A 20,669-nucleotide genomic window follows, 5' to 3' on the forward strand; every position below is an offset into this window, starting at 1 on the left:
GGTTAGGAAGGGTATTCGGATATGTGAAGTGCTTTTTCCACTAATTAGACGAAACAAAAGTGAACTTATCGGGGCAGGGCACCGCCGCCTTCTTTGGGGTCGTTTAACCATTGGGCCTGGCCAAAATAAATAAATCAAGTTTTGGCCACTTGAAAGTTGTTTGTTCCTCCGAAGCTCGTAAAACAAAACAAAAAAAGGCAGAAAGAAAGGAAAATTAAAAGTGCCAGACAGGCGTAGTACAAGTTTTTGCTTGGAAGTAGAGAGAGAGAGAGAGAGAGAGACGGCTTTAATGGTTCTTAGCCATGTCGATGGCGAGACGAGAGTCAAAGAACCAATGAAATGACTAACTGGCCAGCAAATGTTCATGTTGCATTCGTTTAATAGAAAGTTTATGTACTCGTGCGATTTATTTGTCTGCTTGATTTATGATTGGGTCGGCCAAATGGTTTACCCATTTAGATCTGAAATAAAAACAAAGCAGAAAACGAAACAAACCAAAAAAAAAAACTTGAAGAAACAAAATTAAGGCACAATTCGGTCGTGTGCCAAATTCATTTTTAGCTTTCATATGAAGATTTTTTGTTCAACGCATACATAGAATATATAGAAACAACAAAATGAACATGCACAATACATACATATATATGTATTCTATATATACTGGCTATATATGTTTGTATATGGGCAATACGGAATTGCTTACCAAATTAGTTCATCATTCAATGAAAAACTTAAATAAATACTAATTGGTACACGCAAAAAAAAAAAAAGGAAACGTCAAATTTCATTTGTTTTCATTTAATTAACAGCGTAGAAAAGGAATGGGAAATGTTCATCACTTAAATTCAATAAAAATTGATGGGACACCAAAAATAAAATAAATACAAATTCGGTTGACACGTTTTGGGGGCTCCGAAAATACTCAAAAAATACTCCGAAAACACTCCGATTAATTGAGGCATCTTAAGGCACCAAAGCGGAGCTCCTTTTTGGCATTAAAGAAAACCCTTTAGCCCAAAGATTGTTGAACTTTTACAGCAGTTCCGTTACAGGGCGTTCATTGATCTGCTTCTCAAGCCGCAGCCCTGCAACCCTCCTCCCCTTCCTACATAATTGTTGTAATTGTTTCATGTAGAAAAAAACATTTGAATGCTGTGGAAACTTTTCAAGAATGAGTGAATGAATGGCGGCCCACTGTTTCTCCCAAGAGTTGAATGTTCTCTAGAATTATGAATGCTTGAATGGTTTGCCATGAACCCAGATATGGTTTTTGCGAATATATTAGTGGGCCATATGTGTGGATATATTTTGGGCTGGGGAATAGGAAGTACACTTCCTATTCTGTCTGTCTGACAGCTCGAAACTCAAAGTTCAAGCTGTGTGGGGCAGCCTTGAACTTTTTGGCAATGCGCGACAATGGGTCTGAAAAACCACACAAACGGAAAGTGGAGGAGCAGCACCCACCCCCACCCACATACGCGTTACGCATGACCTTGGGGCCAACGCGTGCTCCACGTCGCCTCTCTTTTTCGTGATGTTTTCTTCCCCCCCCACCCACACCCATTCGCTTCGCTTGCTTATCGGAAGCTCCGAATCAAGGGCGAGCTTTAAGTTTCTCGTTTTCAGTTTTTCGTTTTTAGTGTTTCATTTTTTGTATTTTTTTCTGTATGTATTTCGCTTATCCATTTTTTATGTCTTACTTTCGGTGGTTGAGTGCCTCTCCTGGGGTTCGATAAACTCCCCAACAGCGGCGGCAATTAGCCCCACGATTTGTTGTATTTTTATTGCCTCAAATGTAATTGTTGGCTTTCCATCCTCCATCTTTCAGATCGGATCTCCCTCGCCAGCCGTCATGGCAGTCGTGCAACAGATGAGGCATCAGTGCTCGTGCCAGCGATGAGGCACAGCCCCATGCTGGAGTCCAGGTGCTGCTAGGAGCTAGGAGTGCCCCTGGAAGCCATCGAAGCCATCAAGCCAACATCCAGCACACACACACACACACACACATATCCCACAGTCCGCAGAAGGTAACCTGATGGTTGTGGCCTGCGAAGATGCCTTCAGCGAACACCGAAGACTTGCGGCGAAAGTTTCTAGTTGTCCAGCAGCAGCGCTCGGCCCCGCCCAATCTCGCCGGCGACGGCCTCACGCCCGGCACCACCCACGGCAACACACTGATGATGACAGCCACCGCTGCAGCGGGCGGGGGTGCTGTGGGTGCTGCTGGCGAGCCGGAGCGCACCTATGTATTTCCCGGCGGGAACCCGCTGATAGGTAGCGTACCCGGCATGCCGGTGGCCAATCCGGCGGGACCGTCGCGCGGCCATGCGCGTTCCGTTAGCCACGGCGGCGGCGCCATTGTGGGCGCCAATGGGCGGCCCATCAAGTCCGCGATGAAGGGCCACCAGCGAGCGTTCTCGCAGGGCCAGATCACGGACTCGCCGCCAGGCAGTGCCGCGCCCTCGGGCCGGGGCCACAGTCGCGTTGGCTCCAAGACAGACTTCATCCTGCCGCCGGGACACAAGGAGGAGGCCGTGCGAGAGCCCTCCGCGCCCACCTCGGCGACGGGGGGACGCGGCCACTCGCGGCAGGCGTCGCGCTCCGAGTCCATCTACACGCTGCGACGCACGGAGGCGCCACCGTGGTGGAAGCGGCTGACGCTCTGCAACTACAGCACCGGGGACAAGTTCGAGGAGCGCAGCTACCGGATGGTGGTGCCCAATCACACCGTGCCGCCCAAGACGCCCAAGCGGGAGCATCCCAACGGCCAGTTTGTGGGCAACAAGATCCGCACCACCAAGTACACCCTGCTGTCGTTCATTCCGAAGAATCTGCTTGAGCAGTTCCACCGCGTGGCCAACCTGTACTTCATCTTCATCGTCCTGCTCAACTGGGTGCCGGCCATCAATGCCTTTGGCAAGGAGGTGGCCATGATTCCAGTGCTCTTTGTGCTGGGCGTGACGGCGGTCAAGGATCTCTTTGAGGATCGACGCAGGCGAGCATCGGACAAGCGGATAAACAACACCACATGTCGCGTGTACGATGGGTGAGTGATTCTATTCTATCGATTAATCAATTATAAAATATTACTGACTGGCAGACTCTTTCGCCAATGGATAGACAGGAAGAGCAATCTGCTCCTTCTGCTCCCATAATTTGTCCAATTTCCCGTTCGGCCAAACTAAACTTTTTCCCAACTGTTGTCCGAAATGTGAGCCAAAGCCAGAGGCAGTGCCAAAAGCCAACAAAGAACAAACAACTTGACTTCTGTTGACCAATTTCCACATTTCGAGCCCTCCGGCCAGACAGAGATTTTAACGAGAAGACAGTTGGCTGGGGGTTCTGTCTGCTGTCTGTTGTCTGCTGTCTGCCTGCTCCAAATGTGCTGAATAGGCTGTCTGGGGGCTTTGGACTGATTACCCATTTCGACCACTGGTTGCTCCTCATGCTAATTTTTGGCCGTCTGCGTCCGATTCCGATTCCAATTCCAATTCGTGTTTCTGTGTATTTTAAAACGTGATCTAGAAATCGATAAACAGCCCAAAAGCAAACAGCAAACAGCAAATAGAAATACTAACAAGAAGGGGAAGCGCTGATTTTGTGGCTTGAATTTTTGGATACTCTTGTGGGAAGCATTGTAGCTAGGGGAATCCTCTGATTTGGATTAAATATGGGTGGCTTTATCTTCTATAAATAAAGCCTAATTAATAGCCATATAAAATATATTTTTGATGGGCGTTTTAAGCCCTTCCTCTGCTGTCTTATACTCCTATGCAGAATCATCATACCCCAGCCCCTTCGAGGGTATATGTTAAATAGCAACAATTCTGTGTGTAAAACTTTCCCTAACTGTCTTTGCCTCTGCCTCTTTTTGTTTTGTTTCTTCTTCTCTGCTCTTTTCTCTTGTGGTGGGGTTGTGCCACATTTGAGCGTCGTTGACGCATACTTTTGACACTCTTTTGGCCTCCCCCCGCCCGCAACAAGCCCCGCTTTGGAGCCATCAAGCGGGGCAACGATGCCGTTTGTCAGACTTTCCCAAGCCAAGTGACAATTTACTTGCATTGCACGTGTACTTACCCTGTCCCTGCCTCTGTACCCCTGTACCCCTGCACCATGCTTCACATTTCCAGCCACTCTTACCTTACCGCGTGGTGGGATCTGTGCCTCCTGCTCCGTCATCCAATTGTTTTCCCGTTTTGTAGTACGAGCCGCTAACCAGCCAGCTAAAGCAACACGCAAAACAAGGTACATGCCAATGGGAAGGTGAGGCACAGCCCCTGTTGATGGTGCGTACGTAGTTGCATTTGCCTAACCTTCTGCTTAATGTGCCTTCAAAAATAAACCGTTTAAGTTTTCTGCTCTCTCTCTATCTCGTGCCCTCTCTGCACTGCTTGCCTTCTCTCTCGCTGTTGTCTCGTGTGTGCCGCCTGACCAATGAACTTACGAGTACTTCGCAGTCGTCGTCGTCGTCGTCGTAGTCGTCGTACTCGTGCATACATTGTTGTTGCTAATTATATTTGCATTTCCCTATTCTCTTTTACGCTCTTTTGCACAATTGTCATAAAACCAAACCAAACCATAGCTGAGTGATTTTGTTGTTGTTGCTGTGCAGATTTTTGTCGCTTCTGTCATTGTTGTTGTTGTTGTCAAGCAGTCCATGAAGCGCGGGTCTTGCACAGTGGACAAAATCGAATGGGAAATGGTACTAATTGATAAAGAAAATGTGAGGATTGCCAAGAATTAGTATTAGTGTGGGGTGAAAGGTGTGAAGACTCTCCCCTTGTAGTACTGCATCTGTGCCACTGTCTGTCCTTCCACCCCAGACAGCCCTCCTTCAGCCCCCGTTCAGCGCAAAAGCCACAAGTTGCATGCAAATAAATGCAAATTACACGCATACCAAATATGGCAGTCGAATGAACGGGCAGAGAGGAGCCTATGGCTATCCACAGCTGACTCACAAATCACACAACTTCTGGCCAGCGATCAGAGTGGAGTGGAGTGGAGCGGAGTACATAGGCCCCTCCACTGTGGAGCAAAAGTTTCCAGTTTAACGGCCCTGACCATCCAACTCACGCCTCTCCTCTGCTCTCCTCTGCTCTCCTCGCCTCCTCTCCCCACTCCACTCGACGATTTGTGTCCACGAATCGAAAATCATGAATTTTTATGGCCGTGTGGTGCAATGCTCGAGAAAAATGAATCACGAGTGCGAATTACTTTCGGGTTTCCATTTGTGCTATTCCATCTCTAAATATTGTGTCTACGAATGATATTTACTTGGCTGAAGATTATTGGATCAAGGTTACAGCTTAAATATTTCATTATTTGGCAACAATTTCTACCCAAAAAAAAAATGGAAAAAGAAAACAAACTCATAAAGAGTTTCTCTCTCTCGCTTTAAAGTTTTGTGTTAATTGCATTTAAATCGGTATATATTTGGGGAGGGGATGATGTGCTAAACGATTGATTGAACCCCCAAATTGATTGATGTGTTAATAGTCTGCGAATTTAATTAGTTGCCAAAATATAACTGTGCGCACAAATCAAAATCAGAGAAGAATTAGTCATACAGGAAGCTGTGCGCCCAAGGGAGACATTTCTTCGCCAAATAAAAAAAGTTTAAACTGCAAGAAAAAAGGGTTAAACCCGTCATCATTCACTGATGATTCAAAAGTGATGCAAATGCAATAACGGAATGGTATGACGCATAACCAACATTATTGGATAAATAGAGCACACTTTTTGTTATCTAGCTCAAACATTGATAGGTAATTGCGAAACATCATCTGAATAAATCTATTAGTGAAACTCCCCCCCTTAAGTCAGCTTTGGCTGACATTTACAATCACTGGGTCAAGCTTCACCCTTTTCTTGTGCCTCTCAATTGCATCGAATCAAGTCAATTCCCACTGATTGCCGCTGTGGCCACTCCGTACACTTATTGATATGCCCTGCAAAAGGCGTGACTCGCCCTGGCTGGAAAGTGCAGTAAATTCATTGGAAATATTATTATCACTGCCCCAGCCCACACTCTGAAGAAAGTCTGCCCACCCCTTTTTGTGGTTCCGAGGGTCTTATCACACGGGCGACGAGGTCACAGCCCCACTGGCGCTCTGGCGCTCTGTGTTGTGGGGCAATTCCATGAAAAGAATTGCATTTATTGCGCGATCACCCCACCAGCTTATGCAAGGTCTTATGTAAGCCACACGTACGAGCACAAGCACGAGCACGAGCATCTGCTGACGGATCCAAGAATCGTGCCAGCAACTTATGGAAACTGTGAATGCATTTGCCACTCTTTTTGAGTGCATTTTCTTTTATTCTTTTTTATACAATTTGCAGAACTTTCTCCCTTCGAATGGCATTTCCATGACTTAATCTTTTTTTTTGCCTTTGAACTTGACTTTCTCCTGCGGCAGAAACTTTGCTATTCATTGCACAAGGCTGCAAGGATATCTATTGTATGATTAATGGGCTCTCCCAGCTGCTCCCCTTCCCCCCCCCATCGCGGAAATTTCGTATTCAATTTCCGACACCGCCCCAAGCATTTTCCTTAGCCATTATTTGTGTGCTTTGAACTGGTGGGAAATGCTACGCGCCTTGGCCACCCATCTTACCATTTTATTTGGAATAAATTTCAGCAGTTAGAGGAAGGCATGAAGGTGGGGTGGGGAGGGGCGCACGTTTATTCAACATTCCCATGCGAATGCGTGGGCGTGGGCGTAGGCGAAGGCGTGTGGGTATTTCTCCCCAGATGTTGTGGCTCTCAGGCGGTGTCAAGTGTGCACTTTCACCGAAACTGCATGAATATATTCGCAGTTATTGCGCCAACATCTGAGACAAAGCTCAGGTGCTGGTGGCACTGCAGCACTCGGTTGGGGGGTGGTGGGGCGGAGCAGCACTCTGCCGCTGCTGCTGTCATTCTTTTGCATAAAATATGGCCCCCACCACCCGCTCAAGGTTGTGGGAAGAACAACTCGTGGGGCACGTTGGCAGAAAGAGAGAGAACTAACCTTGAAAAGCAACCACAAAAAAAAAAAAACTGAATGTCCGAATGTGTCTGCTGTGTATCTGCCAGATAGTTGATGATGACAGACCATAAATACCGATAGTTATGCTCTACTGCGGGCGTATCTACTCCACCGCCGATCGCCTCTCCTACGCTTTTGTGGGTTAATGTGGATGATGGTTTATTGTTTATTGTTGTGCGGCTTACAGCTGCTTAATGGGGCGGCTGTACAAGTATATCTGTCTGTTCGTTTTTGCCTCTCCAAACTCTGACATTGAAAATGCTAAAATACACGCAGCAAGCAAACATCAGAGCAAACAAAACGGGTTTTCCATTCCCTCTAGCCAATAACCGGTTGGCAATCATCGTTTGGCTTCAGTCGATGTCTCAGTCTCAGTCTCAGTCCCAGTCTCTATCTCAGTCTCTGTCTCAGTCTGCGCCTCTGTCTGAGAGACTGACGTTTGTCTAGCAAGAATCGCCACTTGGGGCCTAAACCTGATCTGCAGCCATCCCATCCCATCCCCTCCATCCATTGCCAGCCATCTAATGGCCATGTTAACAAACCCAGAGACCATTAACACCATGCTACCATGGCTGCATGGCTGCATGGCTCCATGGCTTCCATATTCCATGCTGCAATTGCTGCTGCTGCTGCGGCCAAGTTGGTCAAGTTTTTTCGATTTGTTTCTCTCTGCTCATATCTCGTGTACTCGTCTTGTATCCATGGCCTGGTCGTATCTATGGCTTGGTCTTGCAGTGTCACTGACTCGCGTTTTCAGTTGGGGTTCAAGCAAAGCCAGAGCTCAGGCCAGAGCTCAGTGCTGCTGCCAGGGACAATCGAATGAGCAGAGTGAATATTGTAATTACATATGTGAAAATATGAACTCAAATGTATGTCTAGTATTTGTAGGCTGTTGTCTGTTGGGTTCAAGGAAGGAGATGTATAAAATTTACATTAAATTAAATATTATATATTAAATACACATTAAATATTAAAAGTACAACAAGTCTTGGATATAATATGTATTTATTAGTACCCAAAATACTGGCCCACTCCCCACCTGTAATGTCTCAACATTTTCGCCATAAATCATACTCCTAAAAGTGTCGTATCAACGACAGGGCTCGTCTATAAAAATATATATTTACGTTGAAATGAATCTTTATACATTATCTATTCATTTGAACACTTAAACAATTTTCAAGTATTCCAAGAACTTTAAGCGCAAATTCTAAACGATCTTCAGCGTTTGTTCACCCAAAAGATAATCCCATCGGCGAAGTGGCGCACTTGAGATAATATTTGATCGAATGCCAGTGACACAAATACCATACCCAGATATTGGTATCACATTGAAGCACAGAAATAACTTTGCATGGAGCACGTATCCAAAATGGTTGAATAATCAAGAGTTCAAGTGTTAGTAGGGTAGGGAATTTCCACTTGAAATATTGGAGAAAACTGTAGGAGGGAGCATTGCGGAATTTAATTCAATATTTAATATTTAATTGAATATTTAATTGCGGAAATTATGGGAATCTAATCACAATTATTATTATTATTATCTATTCCACATCGAATGGTTATCGTTGGAATGGGCTACGAAACCCACTGTACTATGTCTGTATTATCATTGCCACTCATAAATGAAATTCTACGAGTACTTTGGCACTTTGTGTTTGTCTTTTTTGCTCTCAGGGATTTCTTTACAAATGGGTAACAAATAGCACGCCCAGAAATAATATCATTTGAATGGCTTTGGCTGTTGGTCTGGCCTGACATTTCAGCTGAACAAAGAGGGGCGATTGTGCCCATAGAAAACCGAGGCAACGCGATGTTTAACTTATTTGCATTAAGATGAAAGATGAAATCTTTTTACCTTACGATTGCCTCCACTGGGCCTGCCACTTGTGGCGCAATTGCAAAGTGCAAATTCTTGTCCAAATACGCGAAAAGAATCTGTTAGATAAATATGTGTATGCCCCCTCCCCTGCCTGCACAAAAGATATCAAATATCTCCAGTGGGCCCACAAATTGTTTTTCCCAAAGGCAACAAAAAAAAAATATCGACACACACGCAGCAGACAGACAGACAGAGTTCAAGCAGAGAGGCGGGGGCAGAGGCAGCCATGAAAAATGTGAGACGGAGGAGACGCGTGTTTTGGTCAGTGCCACATTTTGTTGAATGGGTTGAACAAATAAATTCAATTCCACAGAGTTTTCTGTCTCTGTGGGTTGTGTGTGGCTTGGCCTTTCCCAATAATTGACCTTCCACCTAACCCAGGCTGCCCCCGTCCCAATCCAGCGATAATTGTCGTTTGTGGAGTGTTCCCTCGAGTGGCGAACATTCCGCTGAGTGTGGGTGGCCTGGACTGTGGGGGTGGGGGGGGAGGTGCTGGTGTTGTAAAAGTGTATTATTAATAATTAATTCAGAGACGCAATTGAGCGAAATGAACAGCCGATGGACACAACCCAACAGGCAGACCAGACCTCATATGTGGGCCAATTTTCCACCTTTAGGGGGGTGGGCAATGGTTGCGTGCCACAAGCTAATTACATGACCAAACTGTCTTTTCATTTTCATTTGGAGATACGCCGTAAGTACACTGTCCGTCCAAGCGGCAGTTTGTGCTCCATCGAATCGAACCGAATCAAATCGACGCCTTCCTTTGGAGCTGGGGCAGAGCTATGGCTACAGCTACAGCTCCAGCTCCTCCTTCTGCTCCTCCTCCTAATGCTCCTTAATAATGTTTACATGATTGATTCATGCGCGATGGCTTTTAGTCAAGTTAATGAAGCACAGAGGGGCACACAGTTAACTACCTACCTATGGCCCAGCCATTGAAGCTTTTCCGCATTCAGTCTGTCTGTCTGTCTGTCTGTCTGTCTATCTATTGGAGGCGTATCTACAGCCACGCCCCCACAGTCGTTGCGAGACCCTGATTCCCTCTCTCTCTCTCTCTCTCCCTCTCTGTATAGTTTCCATGTGGCTGAGTGGGTAAAGTAAACTTTAAAAATTGATTATAAAAATCACTTGCGTGTGCTCTGCTCTGCTCTGTTTGTTCTTTGTTCTGCACCCCTCTACTTCCCACCACCCCATATTTTTTTCCCTACTGGTTTTCTTGTTAAGGAAATGGCTTTCCCTCATTTCGCCTTTGGGTGTGCCTTTTCCTTTGAGTGCATTAGCAGCAGTGCACAGCTTGATAGACACTGCAAGGACGAGACCTTCAGCCAAATGATGTGTGCGGGTGTGTGGGTGTGTGGCATTGGAAACTTTTTCTTTAATGAAATTCACCTTGAAATTCTGTTCCACTTGCAAAGAAAATTCAACGATAGATGCGAACGAGAATGACGTCGAATGGCGGCGCTGTCAGAATTCCCCATAAGCGAAAGGCGACATTTTGTAATGGCCAAAAACCTTCTCCTTAACCTTTTTAGCCCTCAACCCCAGCCCTTGGCTATCCACCCACTTAATAACTATTTAAACAACGATATGCCAAAGTGATTTATAATACTCCAAAAAACCCCCAGACACTGTACACTGTACACAGAAACTTTTGCCCCATGCCGAACCCAAACCCAAACCCGTACCCGAAACCCGTACCGGGTACATTCCGATATCTGTCTATGGATATCTATTAGGCCAATTAGAGAGAGGAAAACCGCCAGACAATGCGAAGGACAGCGGCGTAACGAATAAATATGTGTTAATTTACCCAAGCCCCGTGCTGAATGCCCCTGCCCAGATCTGTATCTGCATATCCAGCGGAGGAGCAGCGGAGGAGCAGCGGAGGAGCTAACTCCCTGTGGGCTGCCTTTATCTTTTGGGCTTTCATCTGGGGTTTTTCTGTTGGGGGGGAATGGAACCTTATTAAATGTTGAATTATTTATGGCTGAATAGTTTTAGTGGTGCAGAGATTGTGGTGTGGGGGGGGGACAGGGAGTTGCCTTCCAGTGTTTACACAACCTGAAGCCTAATGCTTGGCTGGGTTTTAGGGTTTTGGGCCACTAATTTGGACTGTCTGCTCGTGGTGACTACTGGGACTTTGTTCCACCAACCAACCAACGAGTAGAGTGGAGTGGCGTGGCGTGGCGTGGAGTGGAGCTCTGTCTATGCCCCACGCAGTTTGTTTACTTGTGGCCTATGGCCACAAATGTCTGTTAAATAACAAGAACCTTGCCTTGAACATGGAAGAATGAATCAACAAATGAATGAATGAATGAACATACGCATATTAGCGGCTAGACGCGGTAGACGGATGGAACGGTTAGACCTATTTCCTCTATTAACCCACTGCCCAGATAGCCACCTCACCCGATTACTGATTACTGGCCTATGTTTGTTTGTTTGTTTTTTTTTTTGTTTTCGTGGATTTTTATTGACTCCGAGTAACGGACGCCAAGGCATGCGCATTTCTTGGTGGCCACTTCTGGTGGCTGCTTGGCTTGGCTTGGCTTGGCTTGGCCACACGTTTAACGAACTTTAAGTAAATTACCCAGCTGCCCTGCTCCCTGCTCCCTGCTCCCTGCCCCCTCCTTCTGGCTGGCTATAACATGCATGACCCACATTTGCCACATAAATTTCCATGTGCAGTGGCATGGGGCACGGGCAACGGGAGAACAGGAGAGGGGCGTGGGAGCATGTGGAGGAGCACTAAATAATCAAATGGGAAGAACCTAAATGGTTCAATGCTACACTGCGCACAATTCTCCAAAGAAAAGAACTGCACAGCTTGTTTACGTTGCGTATGAACCCCCTTGACCCAATTTTGGGGCAAATAAAGATTGCCTCATTCAATCTGCATGTTGCATATCATCTAACAGCCAACAGCCAACAGAGAATGCAATTTGTATCTTATCTGTGACTCTTGGCAGCAAAACTTTGCTTACAGATTAAAACGATTCACAGAGAGGAAACTGCGTAAATCTGCCCACTGCTTGGAGTGCACAAAACCGCCCATCTCATCTATCTATAGGTAAACTCCACTCCACTCCACAACCAGATACACCCTGGCATTATCTAGATACAATGTACACTTCAGCAATTAGTTGAAACACGACAAAGGACAGGCCCAGCCATAGCCCAGTGATGCAGCAAAACTCGATGGAGATCCATTCAATGGATAGACTTTTATTTAATAATGCTTTGGGCCAAGATCGAAATCGTTTGAGTGAAGGGAAGAGCAGGGTAGCAGGGTAGCAGAATGGCAACGCGTGTTAAATGCCACTGGCAGAGGCAACGCCAGGCACCAGCCACCAGCCACCAGCCAACACTTGGTGGAGCCGCCGACACACGCATCAAAGCCTCAGGACAGTGATTGATATTGGGGGATATTCAGTGGCTGATAGAAGTGGGCGTGCCGCAAACGACCCCAAAACAAAACTCTGAATCGGAATTGGGAATTGGGTTGAGGAGTTTGCGTGAGTTTCACTTTAATGCCGTGGCTTTTCTTCTGCTGCTGCTGCTGCTGCTTTTGCTGCTGCTATTCGTTGAGTAAATAACCGAGCAATCAACGTGCCCATCGTCGAGTTAAACTCGCATTAATTTTGCATTTTGCGAAAACGCCTAATAAATCGAGTCACCGGGAGCGCCCTCGTAATTGCCTTCACCCTTGTGCCCCACTGCCACACTCACTGTGCACCGTCACCGTCACCGCCACCGCCTCTCGTGCCTCATTAAAGATTCAGCAACTTGGGACGCCTTCGCTGTAAATATGAATCGCGGAGCGAGAGGAGGTACAGCAGACAGGCCCTCCCCCCAATTAGAGGGTGACATGCAACAATATTAAGCGAAACTTTCCAAACACTTGCAAATGTCCCTCGCTGCTGGTACTAGCACCCACGAGAGGGCGGGAAGGACACAGCAGACACTGATGAATACCACTGTGAATGCTACTCCTACGATGATGACCAGCTGTCACCTTCATTACATTTCCACACAACGAATGGAGTTGCGATCTGTTCCGATTTGTTCCGTTTCGATCCGGGTATCGAAGGTTTTTTTTATTGTCGCGTTTATGGGAATATGATTAATGAACGTGGTGGTGGTGGTGGTGGTGGTGGTGGTGGTGGGGGGGCTCCGGTTGTGTCTGGTGTCCGGTCAGCGTATGACTAACACGTGACCTAAAAATCTTACAGTGAAAGTAAAAACAAAAAGCACACACGAATATGGCAAAAAAAAAACACAAAAAAAAAAACAAATAATGGGCTGCTGGAAGGAAAGCGAGAGGAGGTAGGTGGGGCCAAAAAAACTACTCAAATAAATATAAAAGAAATTTAAATAAATAAAAAAGAGAACATGCAAGCAGCCGAAAGAGTTGAGGAGATCCCAAAGAAATTCCATAAATAAATATAATGATGAAAAATATCATAAATTTAAATTAAAGTAGAAAGGTTTATGACCACCAGAAACTATACGATTTATAGATTATATAAAGCTGATAAGAAATTTAAATGGAAGGCAATAAATTCTAATTAAATTAAAGGTGTTTTGGCAACTAGAAAGTTTATGCCAAGCAGCTTGGAAAAAATCCTTCAGTAGAGCAAATAATACTGGCACACCGCTCCCCCAAAAATAAACTCCTAGATTAATTCTGATAAAAAGAACACAATATTTCTATGAACAATTAGCAAACAACATTGAGATTTATTATCAAAAAAAAAACAAAAAAAGGTTCCAGTTTAATTGTGAAATTTCATGATTATTTATCGTACAATAAATAATCATCATCATCATCATTATTGTAGGAATACACTCGTACTAGTTCCCAGAAATAAAGTAAATTGTTTGTTGTGTTGTGTTGTGTGCCAATAAATCTCTAGTCTTCCGATTGGAGATTGTAGATATAATAAAAGCCTGAACAATACAGGTTTATGGGAGCGATGGATGGCTGGACGGGTATGGGGGGGGATGTCGTCATATCACAGGAATAAGCCACTTGACAGCAAAACGGAATCAGGTGTATACGGAGGGAACGAGGTAATATCTTATCGAGAAATTTTGTGCAGCAGATAATGAATTAAAGCAAGAGAAAAAAGTCGATTACAATTATGAAAGCAACTGCGACGGAGAGACTGAGAGAATGCATTGTGGAGCCAACGCTCGGTCGGTCTTTCAGTCTGTCCGCCTGCTGGGAGGGGGGGGGGGGGGCGGGGGGCATGTTAACAAAGAAACAGTCAATTAGAGAAATGCAATCAAGAGACCAGCAAAAGGCAACTGCAAAGACCCCGAGACAGAGGCCAAGCCAGGAGAGAACAAGAACCAGAACGAACTTGAACAAATATAATTACATGGAACCCCTACCCTCCCCCCCCTCGAGAGGGAGTGCAGAGCAGAAGGAACTACAGGGGAGAGAGTCGCCGCTCGTTGTTCGTCGAATGCGTTAGAATGTGCTGCAATCTGGCTAATGACCCAATTAAAATTATGGCAAAAGCTTTCACCACCGTATGCTCCCATTCCCAAGTAAGAACTGCAGGCAGCCAGGCAGGCAGGACAGCACAGGACAGGAGTCAGGACTATGGCAGGTGTATTACTTTGTCTACTTTGTGGCCTGTCAGTCAGTCTGTCTGTCTGTCTGTCTGTCAGCCAAATGTCAGGCCATGTCACAACACCACAGAATAAACAACCAAACAGGAACAGCAGTGCACTCCGTGATGGTCAACACATTTGATACCCTGGGAGGAATGGGCGGGGTAAAGTAATTGTAGCCTTGAAACTGAATATTTCGACACTTTTACACTGCAACAAAAGGTGTCCAAAAGGTGTTCAAAAGGTGTTCAAAAGGTGTTCAAAATGTGTTCAAAAGGTGTCCAAAAGTTATTCCGCTCTTTGGTTACCTTTCTTCCATGGCAGATACTTCTTTTTGGCGCATTGCAAACACCAGAATACCCTCTGGTTACGAAAACAATCTGGAACCGAAAGCAATGCAAGGACATCGCCACATGCCACATGACACTGACAACACAACAACAGCAGCAGAGTGGAGTGTGACCGAGCAGAGCAGAGAGTGGCCGCAGAGGAGCAACTGGGTCTGGTGGTCTGGTTTGTGTTGGTCAGGGCATGAGATTACATGGAGAGGGGAGGAGCAGTGCAGGACACGCGAGTGTTGAAAACTTACATATTTTCCGACCATAACAATTTGGCGTTCGCCTGGCCAAATGAACTTGAATTAAATGGGAATACTCGTATTGTGTGTGGTGTGTGCCATGTCCATGTCCTTGTTCAACCGCAGGACCCTCTGTCCTCTATCTCTCTCTCTCGCTTTTTTCATAAATATCTAAGCAGCGCAAAGGAGCGATAGATGACGCCATTGCAGGATGGGCAGGGGGCAGAGAGCTGGGGATTCCCCCGAACCATGAGCAACTTTATAAAAATCATAAAAATGAAAGCGAATGAAAATTTCCAGCATGACGCAAAATAAAGGCCCTTTATTTGCCATGGAACGGCACCGCTGCTGCTGCTCCTCCTACTCCTCCGTCCATCATCGTCATCATCATCTTTCGGCCAAGGTCGAGGGCAATGTGACGGCTTATTATTTAGCAATTTACTTGTTACTTTAATAACCAACCCACATGCGAGACCAGACCTGACCCACTGCTACCCCGCCACACATTAAATGGGTAACTGTGTGTAGAGTGTGGAGTGGAGAGCACTTTGCGTTTTCACTGTTTGCTCGAATGTCCATCAGCCGAAGCAGCAGCAGGCCAGGCACAGCAGCTCCCTCCCACCGACTACTTTCCCTGAAAAACCCCCCCTATGAACCTGCCCCGAACAGCCAACTGGCGTGGCGTCGCGTGGTGTGGTGTGGTGTGGTGTGGCCTGCTCGCATGTAAATTGTCTTGCGTGGCGGGGCAGGCATACGACCCATCAATGTGTTCATTTGACAATAATTGGAGACATGGATGGGCTATGACGAATCATTCATGAATATTGTACATGGCTCTCACATGTGGGGATTATCTGTGCTGTGTCCATATACGCGTCCCATTAGACAGGGACATGGGCAGGGACATGTGCAGGGACAGGGACATGGACATGGACATGGACATGAACAGGTACATGGGCAGCGTTATATGACATGTTCATGTTCAAGGATCCACTGACATTTGTAGGCCTTTTACATGTCTGATTATTTAAATATTTAAGGGGCAAAACTTTGGCTGGAACTGAAAACTTTAAAGGGGAAATGTGACAAATGTTTGCGGGGGCTGCTTTGCAGCTGCAGACTTAATCGATGAATCGATGAATCATGTTAAACCTTTCATTTAAATGGCACTCCGTTTGATAACATAATTAATAACAATTTGTGTGCGTGTTTTGTCATCCTCTTCTGCAGTGAGACGGAGCGCTACAAGCGGGTTAAATGGCAGGACCTGCGTGTCGGGGACATTGTCCATCTCTCGAACAACGAGACAGTGCCCGCGGACATTCTTTTGCTGCGCAGCAGCGAGGCCCATGGGGTCTGCTACATAGACACCTGTGATTTGGATGGCGAAACGAATCTGAAGCGTCGCGAGGTACGTGATATTTGCATATCTAAAATATATAAATATAAATATATAAATATAAATAAATAAATATATAAATTTAAATTGATTATTTCTTTGTGTGCAGGTTGTACGTGGCTTTGAGGAGTTGCAGAGCATATTTGTGCCTAGCAAATTTGTTAGCCGCGTGGAGGCGGATGCGCCGACAACAAAATTATATAGATTTCATGGGGCCTTAATACATCCAACTGGGGAGCGTGTGCCCATATCGACCGAGTGCCTTTTGCTAAGAGAAAGTAGACTGAAGGTAAGTCCCACCTCTGCTCTAAAGAATCTCACTTAAAATCTCTTAATTTGTTGTGTGATTTTCCTGTACAGAATACGGACTATATCGAGGGTATTGTGGTCTATGCGGGACATGAAACAAAGTCAATGCTGAATAATAGTGGTCCAAGGTACAAGCGCTCCCAGGTGGAACAGCAGATGAATATTGATGTGATATGGTGAGTGCATAGGCGTCTCAATCTATGTTCGTTATCCATTAATCATCTTTCGCCCCTTGTTGCGCCCAGGTGTGTGATAATATTGTTTATACTGTGCATTGTTGGGGCCATCGGCTGCACCATGTGGCTGAGTTCATTTACGAATTTTCCGGTGCCGTATCTGCCGTTCGAGGTGAATGCCAATCTGGAGGGCATGTGGACCTTCTGGACGTACATCATCATACTGCAGGTGATGATACCGCTGTCGCTGTACGTCACCATCGAGCTGTGCAAGATCCTGCAGGTGTTTCACATCCACAACAACATCGATCTGTACGACGCGGACACCAACAAGCAGACCGAGTGCCGTGCCATGAACATCACCGAGGAACTCGGCCAGATACAGCACATATTCTCGGATAAAACGGGCACCCTCACCGAGAACAAGATGATCTTTCGCCGCTGTGTCGTCAATGGAGCGGACTACAATCACCCGCCCTCGGAGCTGGAGAAGATGTACTCGAAGCCGGGCGCACCGGCGCCCCCGCTGGTGCCCAATGACACGCTGACGAATGACATGGCACTGCTGACGCAGGGAGCGTATCTAACGCCGCACGCACAGCGCATACAGGAGTTCCTGGTGGTGCTGGCGATATGCAACACGGTGATTGTGAGTGCGGCACCGCATCGGGACCTGATGAATGCCAGCGGCATAATTGAGGTGCAGCAGCAGCAGCAGCAGCAGCAAACGGGCTGCAGTCCGGCGAACCTGAAGCTCAACAAACAGCGACAGAAGCTGCTGGCTAGCACCACGACCACCACAACGACCACGACTACCATACTGAATGGACAGCAGCAGCAGCCGGCAGGATCCATTCCCATTCCAGTGGATCGTTATATGCGGCTGGCAGAGTCGCGATCCGTGACCCCATCGCCGCCGCCGAATCTAATCTTTGCGCTGCCCGCCCAGAGCCATCAGCCCACGCTGTCGCCCATCAGCAGTTCGGCGGAATCGTCGCCCAACTCGGAGTCGGAGTCGCCATCGCCGCCCATGAAGAGCAAGGCGCTGTCCAACAGCATCTCGCCCACGGGCAGGGCCAAGGCGGCCATCAACTCGAAGATAACCAGCATAGCGACCTTCCTGAATGCCAAGACCCAAGGAAAGCGCCTGAAAATGAAGTAAGTGAGGCCAAGGGGACTTTTGTCAATGGATTTCATAACCAAATTCTGATGCCCCTTTCAGCTCAACCAAAACGGAGACCATCTATAGAACCGCCGATGGTCGTCCGCTGTACGAGGCCGAGAGTCCGGATGAGCTGGCTCTGGTGAATGCCGCCTACAGCTACGACTGCTGCCTGCTGAATCGCAGCCCCAACCACATCCTCGTGAGCATGCCGACGGCTGCGGCCACCGTCGAGTATGAGATACTCAAGATCCTGCCCTTCGACTCGAGTCGCAAGTGCATGTCGATTGTGGTCCGTCGCACGGGCACCCAGGAGATAGTGCTCTACTGCAAGGGCGCGGACAGCACCATCATGCCCGTCCTGTCGCCCTGTCCGCACAACAGCCCCGAGGGCATGCTGCGGGAGCAGACCCAACAGCAGCTGGATCGCTATGCGCGCGAGGGTCTGCGCATTCTGGTGATGGCCAAGCGCACCCTCAACTCCGCGGACTACACGGACTGGTGGGCGCGCCACCAGGAGATTGAGATGTCGCTGGAGAATCGCGAGCGCAGGTTGCGCGACTCCTTCGCGAAGCTGGAGAGCAATCTGACGCTGCTGGGCGCCACTGGCATTGAGGATCGCCTGCAGGACGGTGTGCCCGAGACGATAGCATCGCTGCTTGCGGCGGGCATCTCCGTGTGGGTGCTGACGGGAGACAAGCCCGAGACGGCCATAAATATAGCGTATTCCGCGAAGCTATTCACCCAGCAAATGGAGTTGATCAAGTGAGTATTGAGTCCGGTTAACGCCCCCAACTGAGTGACTAATTCGGAATTATTTGCATGCAGACTGACAGCACGCTCGCGCGATGCAGCCGAGACGGCCATCAATTTCTACCTGACGGATATGGAGAACGCAAAGCCCACATCCTCCATAGGCTACAGCCAGACGCTGCGCAGAAAGCCACGCGCCTTGGTGGTGGACGGCAAAACGTTGACCTTTATATTGGATCCAAAGTAAGCTGAAGTCTATACAGAACTGAGCCATATCTAATTGTTTGATTTGTTGCAGATCCAAGCTGATTCTGCCCTTTCTGCGACTGGCCAAGCGATGCGCTTCTGTGCTCTGCTGCCGTTCGACGCCGCTGCAGAAGGCCTATCTGGTTAAAGTCGTCAAGGAGGAGCTCAATCTGCGCACACTGGCCATTGGGGATGGGGCCAATGATGTGTCCATGATACAGATGGCCGATGTGGGTGTGGGCATCTCCGGGCAGGAGGGCATGCAGGCTGTAATGGCTGCCGATTTTACGCTCTCTCGCTTTCGCTACCTGGAGCGGCTCTTGCTCTCGCATGGCTACTGGTGCTACGATCGATTGTCCCGCATGATTCTCTACTTCTTCTACAAGAATGCGGTACGAAACATTCGATTTATTCCACTCTGAGCTGCGTTTATATACGATTTGATCTCCTTTGCAGGCCTTTGTATTTCTGATATTCTGGTATCAATTGTATTGCGGCTTCTCTGGCTCCGTGATGATGGATCAAATGTATCTGATGCTGTACAATCTGATATTCACCTCACTGCCGCCCCTGGCCATTGGTGTCTACGACAAGCGGGTGCCCGAGGATCTGCTACTCAAGAATCCGTATCTCTACAAGAATGTGAGCTTATTCAGCCCCCCAACTGCAGTTTTCAATATCCTTAATTTACTTTTGTTTGGATTTTCAGGGTCGCTTGGGCGTTGCATACAGGCCGCACGACTTTTGGTTGATATTACTGGATGCACTCTATCAGAGTCTGGTCATCTTCTTTGTGGCGCTGTGCGCCTATGCGGAGAGCGATGTGGGCATCTGGGAGTTTGGTACAACGATCACGGCCTCCTGTCTGTTTGCCAATCTGGTGCACTGTTGCATTGAAATACGTTCCTGGGTAAATACAAGGCAATGTGGTGCCCCCACCTAACGATAGTTAATCTCCTTTTGTTTCCTGTGTAGACTGTGCTGCATGTCATATCCATTGTGGTCTCGCTGGCCTCCTTCTACCTCTTCTCGTTTGTGTACAATTATTGGTGCGTCAATTGCTTTGGCCTGCCCTCCACCTACTGGGTGATCTTTGTGTGCATCTGCTCCGCCGTCCACTGGCTGGTGATACTCCTGTCGACAGTGGTGGCTGTGCTGCCACGGTAAGACCAAGACCACACTACGCACAGGGATAACTTGTAATTAATTGAAATTTCTGTGTGTTCCTTTGCAGCCTAATATTGACAACGGTGCGCATTTCGCTGTGCCCCGACGACAGCACAAGGGTTCTACTGCACAGCCAGCGGGAGTGCAGCAGAGGTGAGGGTTTGTTAGTTACTTGGTCGCGCTCCACCTCAGCCTCATCAATCTATAGGTAAAAAGGCACAAAATATGAATACGAATAGTTGTTTACCTTCCTACCTGCACGACGCCTGCGTTACACCTTTGTTTGCCGAGTTTACTTATGATTTTGTGTCTTTTTATTTGTAAATTGCTTTGGCGATTCCCCCA

The 20,669-nt window shown here is 47.2% G+C and overlaps 1 protein-coding gene across 4 annotated transcripts in view; it reads left to right on the plus strand.

Moving 5' to 3' along the window:
* LOC111075323 (phospholipid-transporting ATPase VA) overlaps positions 1–20,669 on the plus strand; it is a 28,226-nt gene that overhangs the window by 6,342 nt on the left and 1,215 nt on the right. For 3 of the 4 annotated variants that reach the window (XM_041592302.1, XM_041592303.1, XM_041592304.1), the window contains exons 3-14: positions 1,829–3,046; positions 16,343–16,523; positions 16,621–16,800; positions 16,872–16,996; positions 17,066–18,154; positions 18,219–18,923; positions 18,987–19,154; positions 19,210–19,549; positions 19,614–19,799; positions 19,867–20,067; positions 20,133–20,320; positions 20,392–20,532. In XM_041592302.1, coding sequence (XP_041448236.1) covers positions 2,055–3,046; positions 16,343–16,523; positions 16,621–16,800; positions 16,872–16,996; positions 17,066–18,154; positions 18,219–18,923; positions 18,987–19,154; positions 19,210–19,549; positions 19,614–19,799; positions 19,867–20,067; positions 20,133–20,320; positions 20,392–20,532 — 4,496 coding nt within the window. In that variant the 5' untranslated portion in view covers positions 1,829–2,054. The remainder of the gene's footprint in view (positions 1–1,828; positions 3,047–16,342; positions 16,524–16,620; positions 16,801–16,871; positions 16,997–17,065; positions 18,155–18,218; positions 18,924–18,986; positions 19,155–19,209; positions 19,550–19,613; positions 19,800–19,866; positions 20,068–20,132; positions 20,321–20,391; positions 20,533–20,669) is intronic. The other variant, XM_041592305.1, reaches the window with a different exon arrangement.

Source organism: Drosophila obscura, unplaced genomic scaffold (genome assembly GCF_018151105.1).
Source record: "Drosophila obscura isolate BZ-5 IFL unplaced genomic scaffold, ASM1815110v1 contig_179, whole genome shotgun sequence".
Classification (NCBI taxonomy): Eukaryota; Metazoa; Arthropoda; class Insecta; order Diptera; family Drosophilidae; genus Drosophila; species Drosophila obscura.